This window comes from Globicephala melas, chromosome 14 (assembly GCF_963455315.2).
Source record: "Globicephala melas chromosome 14, mGloMel1.2, whole genome shotgun sequence".
Lineage (NCBI taxonomy): Eukaryota > Metazoa > Chordata > Mammalia > Artiodactyla > Delphinidae > Globicephala > Globicephala melas.
The window spans coordinates 9,749,351-9,761,479 of record NC_083327.1 but is presented as its reverse complement, the minus strand read 5'-3'; the positions used below and the strand labels follow the sequence as shown (position 1 = coordinate 9,761,479).

The window sequence follows — 12,129 nt, the reverse complement described above, 5'->3', positions numbered from 1 at the left end:
GAGATATTTTCTATAAGAAAGCACATTCTTAAAAAATTATTATTTGGATGTATGTTTACCAATCTACAGAGTGCTGACATAAAGGACAGTTCATGGTTGCTTAAGGAAAGTAGGATGTATGTTTTTAGTAAAAAAAGGTATGAGGAATGGAATTACATTTTATTAAGCAAAAAGGAAGTAGGTCTAATTTAGAGTTGACTGCTCCTGAATGGAAAAATAAAGTGAGAGATACAGAAAGTGATAGAAAGTTTTGTGAAAAGTGGCCCCTGAGGAAAGAGTTTTATGCATGGTCAGGACTAAGTTTATAATGAATTTATTTAAGTAAATGAATTTTAGAAGTAAGCTGGTGCAAAACTTGAATTCGGCTTTTCTTTCTGTTAAGAGGACAAGTTTTCTTAAAATGTTGAACTGCCTCTGATAACAGATTTTAAATTTCTTTACCTCTTATGTGATCTGTTCTGTACTTGCCTTTGAAATCTTTTATTGTTACCTTGGCTAAGTAAATAACTATTGCTTCCTTAAGTGCTGTGTTCCACAACAGTAACCAAGTTACTTTGTTAATTTTATTGTGATCAGATTTTAAACGTGCCTTCTTACCATGCCTTCATAAGTCTTTTGTCATTATAGACACTTACAGTTTCACTCTAATGCCTTTGCAAAAATGCTTCCTCTTCAAGAAGATTTATAAAAAGGACTTTTGAATAAATACAAGTTTCTGACTTTCAGACTATAATGCCAAACTTGGTAAGAAACTGAAGAATTCGAATGAAAAACCTGATGGCTTCATAAAGCTGTTAACAAAAAGGATTAATTAGCAAGGACTGAATGAACTGGTAAATGTGGTTATAATTTTCTATAATTATAGAAAATTTGCATTCTATCTGAAAAATTACTGGTTTGAATCTCTGTTTTCCAGGTGTAAGGAAAACCTTCCCCTCAAACAAATTTTGACTTACGGTAATTTGGTAAATTATACCTTTGTGAGCAAAATTGAAACATTTACCTCTTGCCTCTGTCTGCTTCCTCCAGAGATGGGAAACTCTTAGGTTCCCAGCAGCTTTATCAGATAAATTAGGAAGGCTACCTCACTAACAGGTACAGAGATCTCAAGGTATTTTGGGAACCTTGAAAAGGGAGTTATTCCCCTAGATCTGGTAAGCGAAATCTGTGACAGGCCCTTGGTGTGAATTTCCTAGCCCTGAGAGGTCTTTTAAAAGTTCAGTCTGAGACTCCTTATAAAAATTTCTGCATGCAGAAAGCCTATATGATCAGTTATATAAATCATCAGGCCAAGCTTAGTGAGACCAGGCTGAAATATCGTTCTCTCTCTGTTAAGAGAACAAAGTTTTCTTGGAATGTTGCTTTTAATAACAGACTATGTAAATTTCTTTGCCTTTAAGCAATTTGTATTTACTTTTAAAATCTTTTGTTACTTTGGTAAATAAATATTATTTCACAATGATCTATGAAGATCTTGGCACACATAGATAAAGTTCATTCTGCTTCTACAAAAATCAACCCCTCACTGCCAGACTTTTGCCATCCTGATGTCCTTAAAACATGGCAACAGTCTATTCCTAAATCAGGGAATTTAAAATGGGTAAACAATAGCTGTCAATCAGTCAGGGCTATGGAAAATCCAAGAGGGCTGCTTGGCTTTTTCCAGCTCCCTGACAAACCTCGTTTTTCATTTGATGGGGTAAAGCCTTCTCTGGCTGCAGGGTTAATGCCCTCACAATGAGAAAAAAAAATTACGTTTCACTGAATATTAAATTCTAGTTTTGTTAATTAAGGTCTGTGTTACTGAGACTCACTTCTCAGATAGTTCCTTGATGTTATGTTATATTGCTAAAAAGTTTAATTGAATTATTAAAGGACACTCTAGTTTGTTTCTAAAGCTTATCTCAGTAATCTGTTTTCGGATGAAGATCAGATGCCCCAGACCTACAATCAGGGGATTATGCATACTGGAAAAGACATAATTTAAAGGACTGTCTGCAAGCTGGATGGATGGGGACCCGTTTTGGGCTGGCTAAACGGCTTTCTTTGTAACTATACCCTCAATTTTAATCAGACTAGCCTGGAGTGGGGTCCCTGGTCAGAGGAGGATGAATATGATGTATTGCATGAAGGTAATTTCACTTTATGTTGGGGAAATTCAAGGAAAAATGCGACTAAGAAATATATTAATGAAGACCATATCCCCATAAATAGCTTGGCATTGGGAACTAAATATGTGGGGATTGGTGTGACCACCAGACGCTTACTTAGTTTAACCTCCCGACAAGACTCTCCTCCAAAATATAACATAATTCAACTAACATTCAGGAATTTGTTATGCCAATCGCCCGGTCACACTCATAATCAGTCAGAGCCCGGATTCTCCCCTTTATGTATAGATGATTACTTCCTTGGAGTTTGGCCTTCCCAATCTAATCCTAGGCCGTGGGACCCCAGTCTATTTCCAGAGGAAAACTCCCAAAAGGTCAGGGCCTGGCTCTGGGGACCCACACGGGGGTATCCTTGAGGGGCACCGGATTTTCATCTCTATGCAGTAACGGGGTCTATCTGGATCTTCCCACACTTTGGAGGGGCCCCTGCACAATGACTGCTGTGGTCCCAGAGGCGACCATTATGACTACAAAGGATTTAGCTTCCTCAGGAGGGGCTCCCAACTTGGGTCCTTCCTGGAGGAGGCCTTAAGACCTGTCCCAGAGAGACAAAAACGAGCCACGGGTTTGGGGGGAGGGGAATGCTTATGATAACCCAATTCTTGATCAGCCCGAAATAATATGTAGCATCTGTAGAGGGCTCTCCTGGTTTGCAGGCGTACCCCTCTTAGAGAGGAGTGTTCTCCATCTCACCATCACGGTCCAGGAACCTTGGAAGGCTGAGGTACTAAGGAACAGCAGTCAGCCCCAGGCTCTCCGTCCGAGGGGGTTTTACAAAGCAGGCGGGCCCTTAGTGTTATAACAGCTGAGGCGGGGGGTGTCTGTGCCCTACTAAACCAGACAGGCTGCTTCTATATTAATACCTCCGGCCAGGCTGAAGAGGACCTTCAGATTCTAAAGAAAAACATCAAATTAATAGAAGATTTAAAAGAGAGAGCAGGACAGGGCCCCAGCTGGCTTTCCAGCCTCCTCTCCTCTCTGGGGATCCAGATATGGACGTGGCTATTGCCCTTGTTGGGACCATTAATCCTGATATCCTCTGTTTTGTTGCTTGGCCCCTGTATTATTAACACATTATCTAAGTTCGTCTCCCGACAGGTTCAAAAGATTCAATTCCAGGTGGTGCTACAACAAGGATACCAGCCAGTTGGCACAAGGACTACGTTGGGACAAGCCGCCTTATCATTCCACGGACTCTCATCTCCCTCCGTAAATACACCCTGACAGAGAGCGGGCACTGGGCCTCAGGGCCCCATGACGCCCGGGCCAGCAGGAAGAAGCTAGGAACGGTCATCGCCCCTTTCCCCAGTGACCTGGGCTCCTATGGCCCAAGATGGGGATAGGCAGATAGTTACTCATGAGCAGGGTGTTAAGGGGCCAAAGATTTGGCCCACAAATAAAAAGATGGGAGAATGTAGAGCCCTGCATCAAGGACACCCTACATCAAGGACACAGGACAAAAACTCCAGAATTAACCGAGCCCCCATAGCAACTGTTGCCACAGTCTCTCCTAATCTAAACTGGACAGCACCCACCCCACCCCGACTCCATACTAGGCAAAATATTCACCATGTAGTAACCTTGTATCCTCCTGACCAATCACCTAATGCCATCCTGCCAGCAGGAATTTTCTTTGTCCTGAGGCTATAAAGGTTGGCTACTAGCCCACAAAGGGGGTCGGCTCTCCCTGGTCTCTCAGGAAGTGGGCCCACTGGATTCGCAGCGCCCCTCACCATCTCTGTTGTTTGTTCTCAATAAACTCACTCTCTTCTAAAATACCTCATGTCTGGAAATTCTTTTTCCAACCCGTGCTCGGACCACAACACTATACATGAAATAGACAGCTAATAAGAACCTGCTGTACAGCACAGGGAACTCTACTCAATATTCTGTAATAACCTATATCGGAAAAGAATCTAAAAGAGTGGATATATGTATAGGTATAACTGATTCACTTTGCTGTACACCTGAAACTAACACAACACCGTAAATCAACTCTACTCCAATAAAAATATTAAAAAAATCCACTTCCATTTTTATGCTAAAAAAATAGTGATGCTGCTACAGAGTGAGGGACACAGGGTTCTCCAGGCCTGAAGCAGTGGACAGGAAGGGTCTGAGGCCCACAGTCTGGCTGCAGCCTTTGTGGGACGTAGAGGCAGCATTCTCACAGATACGGATTATCCGAGACCAAGTGGAGGCCCTTTCTCTTCCACTTTCCGCCACGTCCACTGTCCCCAACTGCAGTGTGCAAACAGCAGATGTGTTGAGTGGATCTGTGCTGTGCAGGTAACAAGAACAGTAACGCTGATTCTTCCATGCCTAGTTGCTTAACAAATGATGTTCTAAAAAGACACCACGTTGTGTGTGTGTTTACGTGAAAACACATCAAACAATGAACTGTGCTGGTCAGCAAGTCCTGGTAATGATATAAACACTCTGGCCATGCAGCTGACAGCTCCGATCCGAAGGGCAGACACAGCTGAGCGGCCGGACTGAAGGCACATGCAGAGAGCAGGCAGGCGGGTTGACACAGGAGTCAGCAGTTCAGGGCTCTTAAGACAATCCCATCAGGCAAGGCTCTCTCTGTACTTGACCAATGTGTGATTACATGGTGGATTCACTCAGCAATAGCAATAATAACATCGTAATGCTGCATCTTCTTATTCCCAGGCTAGGTTCTCCATGTCATCCAAAACTCACAACATCTAAACAAATCCTCAAAGGGATGGTGCTCAAAGTGTCTACTCTTTTCAAGCTTGTTTTTTTAATAGTAAAAATTTCAAACCTCTTTTCAGTTTCGGCCAATCTGTTCCATCATTTAAATTTATGATGATCTGGTTCAGGAACACACCACTGCACCTTTATTTAGAATAACGAATGGCTCGTCAACAGAGCTGCCATTACAAGTGTTCTCACTATACTTTATCTAATCCATTACCTTTTCTGGAACTAACAGATGCTAATTACTATAGAAGGTTGGGTTTAGTTAATATCAAATTATTTCTCAAGCTTTCAAGATATCTCTCTTTCCTTTGCCAACTGAATGAAGAGGAAACTGATAAAAACATCATAAAACCATTTAACATGAAATTTAGTTTTCGCTCTTTTAAAAATTTCAATTGCTAAAAAAGTAAAAAAATCTAAAATAGGTATCAGCATTAAATCCACCATGGTTTATTTACAGTAACAAAATATTTAAAAACAATTGCTCCTATAAGAATATTTTTAAAAATTGCCCCTATAAAACATTTAATATTGTCTTTAAGAATTAATGGAAAGTGAAAATAATATTATTTTCTGAATATTAGTACAATTTAAGGCACTTAAGTTGATATTTGAGTTCCAGGTGCCTCTTCCCCTTTTGTCCTTCTAAAGTACATGAATGTTTGCCAATGTCTAATGTTAAAAAAATTCTCTAGAACTATTTTAAAGTGAACTCAACATAGTACACACTAAATTAGAAAAAAAAAAGATGTAATGTTTTCAGTCTTTGTTCTGACATAATTGTATGACAGTTAAGAATAACATCCTAATCCAGAACTTTTTAGCCAAACAAAATTTCCTTTTCCAAGGCAAAGATCTGTTCTTGTGTCCTCCTACAAAAACATCACTTTCATTTATGTTTCTAGTTCGCTTCCCCTTTGGAAATCAACAGAGTATCTTGATTAGATGACTATTAAACGGACTAGGTGGCTGTTACTGAAAACACACATTGATTACAAATATAGACTCTTCACGAGTCCACTGAAGTTTTCATTATTTTTTGGCTTTTTTCTGTGATACCTATGAACGTGATTTTTGAGGAAGGTTTACGTAACAGTGTTTTTAGGTAGATTGCCAAAGATTATCCCCAAGAGACAACAAAGAGGTCTCTCTTTGGAGAAAGTAACCAAAAGGTTGCTGTGGTCATTGATGGTGTGCAGCCCCTTGTCAACTTCAAATGGCTGGGAAGCAGCCGACCACGGGATGATCCCTGCCAGGGACTGGGCGGCATCATGACATCCTCATGGGAATCCTCTCGGACTCAGAACCCTGGAGTTACTGGTACGCTTAATTAGGGCTTTAGCCCTTCACAGGATTAGCATCCTACAAATTCTCGCCTCTGGCACAATATGCCTATGGAACCAGGACAACCCAGTGCGTGCACAGCGCAGCATCGTCCCACCACCAGGAGGCGCTGCGCGCACCTGCCTGTTTGTCCCCAGGGCTGAGAGGGTCCAAGCAGGCAACAGGCAGCAGGGGAATTACGAGCGCGTTGGAAACCTCATTCAAGAGTCCTTAGAAGAGTGAGTCTGAGCAGGGCTCAGTAGGGTGGCAGAGTAACCTGGTCATGCACCTGAGGTTAGTTGGCATTCTCAGATCTCATGTCAGTAGCCGGGATGCTGGTACCTCTGCTTCCATGAGGTGTGTATTCTGAAGAGCTTCTGCTTATGACTACAGACCTTACTAGGAGTGAGGAGACACAGCAGCAGTTACTAGGTGGTCACCACCAGGGAAGTGCTCAGGGGTTTGTGGTCTTTCTTGAAAAACAAAGCCATTTGGCTTCATTGTTTCTCATATGTTAGTACAAGGACTAGTTAAACACTAAGGACAAACTGTGTAGTTTAATTGTGCTGCTCAAAACAGATCCAGTGCTCTTAATGGTTAAGTAGAAATAATCAGATTTGACATAGGCATTCCAAACGATGGTAGTCTATGTCTTAGCATCTGTTTCACACAAAAATAAGAACATAAATATTTTAGGATATAGCAACCTTTGTAGTAAATAACAATGCAACATAGTATAAATGATGGAGGAGTGAAATATTCCAGAACTTTTGAAGATAAATACTTATAGGAATCAATGAAATAAATAACATTAATTGCTTTGAAATTAAAAAAATTCTTGATTTGTATGAAGCCTGCACTTGTAGTTAAGATTCATAACCGGTTGTAAGAACGCATGTGCCAAAAGACAGAAGAAAATATTCTAGGTTGGATATAAGAAGAAAAGCATTTTTCTTGTATTAAGTCTTACTATGTGTTTTTAAAAGACTAAATCCTTTCCCTCTATCAATAAAGGTGAACAGAAGGAGAGACCATTTAAAAAAAATGTTTTTGAAACAACCTAGCCTTTTGCCAATAAGGATACAAGCTGACTACACTGAGAAAAGAAAAACGGTCTTGTCTTACTGAGTTTAGTTTAACAACACATGTAGATCATTCACTGTACACAGAAGAAAGAAAATGTAAACAGTGGAAAATAAATGCAGAAGAAATATAGCACACAATGTTTTCCATCAGTGTTCTAGATTCTCTCCCAAGACTCACACTTCTCAGAACCTAATAAAGGCAAGCACTCAGGAGCAGTTCCGGCAAAGCACCTGGTGGATCACAGCACAGGATGAAATGTAATAAAAGAGTATCACTTATGCTTTAACTTTTAAGATACCCATCTTCATAACAGCCTCACAAGTACCTGTTAAAGCAACTTCAGAGAGTCCTACTAGGAAGTCCAGCAGGGTTCCCTTAGTGCCTCATAAAGTGCCTTAAGGCAGTTTAACTACAAAGCAGGCACATAGCCACCAAGTGTTGATTAAGGAGACAGAGTAAAGCAGAAGCAATGAGATTTACAGATAATCCCCAAATCTCTGATGTATGATCTATACCTGCAGCAATAAAAACTTAACAGGTAGGAAGAAGTAAAAGCTTTCTTGTACCATCGTGATGACTAACAACCTAATCAACCTTGTCAAGGAGGAAGAGAAAAAGGTGAGGATACCGGCTGAATCCAGCTGGATGGGTTTACAGGTAGATTCTTTTCTCAGAAAGTGACAATTTATACCCAAACAGAGAACCATCTAGCTTAAAAAATGAGTTGGAAAAATTACTTAATGGAATGATTAATTAAAATAAATCAATAGACACCATTTACCACCACATATGAGATTAGAACTGTTTTAGTGGGAAGATAGAGGGAAACAAGTGAATGGTGAAATGATGCCCAAGAAGCTGTGTTTACGGCTTCAGCTGAGGAACAAAGCAGGCTCAGTTGAGATGAACGGGGATTCACACCTGACCCTGTACGGATGTTCACTCCTGTTCAGCTGAGCTAGATTAAAAAGCTCTTTTGGAGACTGATGAGTTGGATTTTTTTCTTTCTTGGCCGCACTGCGTGGCATTCGGTATCTTAGCTCCATGACCAGGGATTGAACCCCTGCCCCTGCAGTGGAAGTCCTAACCACTGGACCGCCAGGGAATTCCCTGACGAGTTGTATTTTTAAAGAAAAATTCTGGATCTGTCACAAACAACATGTAACCAGCTTGGGGCTGCGTGTCTTTCCTTAGCCCAAGATGCTGTACATGAATTTTTAGAAAACATATCCTAACCTCAGTGTAGAAAGACAAAATCTAACAAGAATGTCCCGAAGCAGGGAACCCAGTACCCCAGGGGTATACGTGAGCTTGTGCAGTGCCCACTCCATTCTGCAGAGAGAGGCCTGATCTACAATCCTGGCCCCTCAGTCGGAGGGTGCCAGTGCCGGAGGGGCGCTGGCCGCTGTATTAGACTCTTCTACATCTGGGACCCTCCAAGCTCTCAGAACAGAGAAACCGGCTGCCCGCCCCACCCCCCCCAACGCCACCTCCCGAGGAAGTATTTATGAGATTGCAGGCTCTGGAGGACAACAGAGTTGGCTGCAGCGCATCTACGCTGGTCTATCTGAATCACATCAATACAGCCTTGGCCCAAGCAGTAAAGGCGCTGCACTTGGGCTGTGCTGGTCAGTCCATCTGAACTTGGGTCCAGCGCCCACCGGCAATATTCTGGACCCAGAGCTGCTTCCTCCAAGGGGGAATTCTCATTAGGATGCACTTCCTTTGAGCGGATTTGCTGGAGTGCCAGCAACTTTGTTATTTCCTGAGATGTTGCTATTGTTGTTACAACATACTGCATCCATTAGGCAGTCTTGTTCATTTCAGGGCCACAGCAGGGGGAAGAAAAGGTAATATTCAAGCGGGGCTGCAGCTTATTTCCTTCAGATTATTGACATGTTTTTAATTTTTCATTTTCTCTTTCTATATTCCTCCTCTTTACCTCTTCTGTTGGTGTTTTATCTCTCTTCGCATAAAGTACTGGAGGTCAGGGGCATTTTATTACTCCATCCAAGGGGTATTTATTGAGCACATGCCCTGTCATAGCTTCACACACGGTGACGTGATGTGTAACCGGAAGGCAGCAGACCCGAGTGTGTGTGGGTGAAGCGTGAAGTAAGGCACGCATGCCACGCACGAACACACCGTGTGTTCGTGGTGATTTCTACCAAATGGCCAATGACCACAGAGAAGCCAGAAATCTCTGTATGATTCTCTGAGTCAATAGCCCAGCTCAGTGGTTCCATGTATATTCCATGTATACCTGACGACAGGGGAGTGAGCTTTGACAGACTCAGTCCCAAGCATGCAGAACAGATTTTAACATCATGACATTTAAAACGTTTGGTTGTAGTCTTTTTGGTTCGTGTTTGGCCCGAGGGGCGGCAGCTAGACCGCCTGGGTTCTGCCTGTGCTCTCTGCTTGGGTGACCTAGGAAGAAGTGCAGCATCACCGCCAGCCCAAGGTGGCCCCTCACTCAGTGCCGCCATGGAAGCTGTGCTGAAGCAAACACCTCCACACCATTTGCAAATGTCCCCTTTGGAGGATGAAACCGAGACAGGTGACCTGATTCTCAGGTAGCTGCAGAGTCCCTGCCAAAGAGGGTCTCTGCCCTTAGGACTTGGAGATAGGTTCCTCTTTCTTTTTTATTTATTTTTTTAACATTAACTGTAAATTGATAGGTTCCTCTTTGAGATAGTCTGTAAATGGATAGCTCCCAAGACAAGGAAGACTTCAAATGTCCCCAAAGAGACTAAAAGAGCTTATAATGGCTATAATTCATTTTGTTTAACTTTCTTTGAGTAGTTTCCACACAGAAGGAGGGTGGGGTTTGCGTGGAGTCTACACAAAGGAGGACCAGAGAATCAGGGCTATTCAGCCTGCCTCTTCCAGGGTCTAATGCCCAGAACCTCTTTTTGGGCACAAATCTCTCTAAAATGGAGAAGAGCAACTCTTCAAGCTATTAAAACTTTCTGGAAATACCACCCAGGAATAGCCCATGCCTTCTGCTCTCTATCTGCCACATAAGAGAAGGGTCTCTACCACCACCTCCTGTGTAGGCTTCCCTACCCTGGAGGAGTGGGTGCGTCTGACCATGCCCGCCTCCCATCGTAAACGAATGCGTTTATGTTTCGGTTCATAAGCGTTGTAAGTGTTAACTGAGATAATGCAGAAATGGATGACCCAGAGACTCATCACCTCAAGAGAACTCTCAAAACTGATTTCAGGACATGAAGAAACGTGTCATTAGTATATCAGTACCGAGCTAAAGGAACAACCCCTGCCCAGGGCTGGCCAGGGGTTGCCTGTGTTTCCTCATTACTAGAACGGGTGTCAATGACAGGAAAAGCCTTGTGTCCCTTGTGGAGAGGAATTCCAGGTGTCTGGGACTCCCCGTTGCTTCTGCCTCTGTCCCCCGTCACCCCACCTGTGCTGGGACCCGCCTGCTCTGTCCTCCAGGGCTCTGCTCCCAAACCCAGACCTTCCCTGGCACTCAGGAACCCAGATTAAAATGTTCTCTTTCAGCTCCTTTTCCCTCTGGGTCTAGTTTTCTGCTATTCAGTCTGATACAGCATTTATTTCCTTCTAAGGCACGAAAGAATGACCACACAGCGTAGCTGATCTGGTGAAGTGTCCAGGAGGATTACCTTCTTCCTAAAGGAAGGGAGACTATTCGTTTGGATCAGGTCACCTGAGTAGACCTCAGCTCTGAATGAGCGGGAGATGTTGCACAGAGAGTGTTCTTACCTCCTGGACACAGTGTTCATTTTGTCCCTCACTCCTACCCCCTCCCCATACCATACTGTTTCTCACTTTAAAAGAAGGACCCTGGTGAAGGGGAGTATATCTTATCCTGCTTCATGGGATTTGAATACTTGGGTAAGACTCCTGTCTGGGAAAACGGTAGCAAGGAACAACCAAAGACCATAATTATTATTTTTACCCCAAACATCCCATGCTCTGCAGATTGTAAAAAGCAGTGAGTGAGTTAGGGAAAGACACTTATGCTCCCAAGGGGGGAAAAAAAATCAACAAAACAGCAACCTTTGCAGGCAATCTTGTGAAAGGTCCCTTTTAACCGCCTTGTATTTGTTGATTTTGCTCACACGATACGCAGTTAAAACATGTTAGGCATCAGATTTATCAACAAACACGAAGCAGAACAGAAATCACAAACCTGCTTGATGCTTCCCCTTGTTCTTTCCTCCAGGTGCGTGCAGACAGAAGAAAAATGACGAGAAATGGTGAATACATTTATAGCGCTTGATAATGACCAAATTGGAGACTGGGGAATGAAGTACCTTAATTAATCCTTTCTGAGCAAGAGCCATACAAGCAAGACACTTTATCATGGACGTACCCAACTTTCTGACATATATCCTTGGTGGTACAGACCCGAGACAGCACAGCACCAATACTGCCCGCATGTGACCAAAAACTATAGACTCTTCATCAGCCTAAGTTATCCATGGTTTAGGCAAAGTGGTTCTGGTCTAACTGGCATCAGCAGAGACCGTTAGAAGGGCTGTGCAGGTTGTGCTGAAGCTGGAGTCCCTGTGGTTCAGGCAGACTCAATCTGGGTTAGTTCATCTGTGACCGTGGTCTTGTGTCTCCATCACTTGTTGGGGCAGATTTTGTTTTTGTGCTGTACAAAGTCTGAATGCCCTTGCAGGACATCAGGCACACAGACAACCTAGCTCAGTGTTGGGTGGTCTGTCTAATAAGCCACCTGGGCACGTTCAGGTCTATGCAACATGGCATGGGGTCCCCGCTCTTGGCAAATACGCTGTGTCCTTGGGCAGGAGTCTTGCTTTCTTGTGGG

The 12,129-nt window shown here is 43.0% G+C and overlaps 1 protein-coding gene across 1 annotated transcript in view; it reads right to left on the bottom strand.

The window, feature by feature from the left end:
• KCNQ5 (potassium voltage-gated channel subfamily Q member 5) overlaps positions 1-12,129 on the bottom strand; it is a 579,817-nt gene that overhangs the window by 65,955 nt on the left and 501,733 nt on the right. Inside the window, exon 9 of the mRNA XM_060283602.1 lies at positions 11,485-11,511. Within this exon, the coding sequence (XP_060139585.1) occupies positions 11,485-11,511 (27 nt within the window). The remainder of the gene's footprint in view (positions 1-11,484; positions 11,512-12,129) is intronic.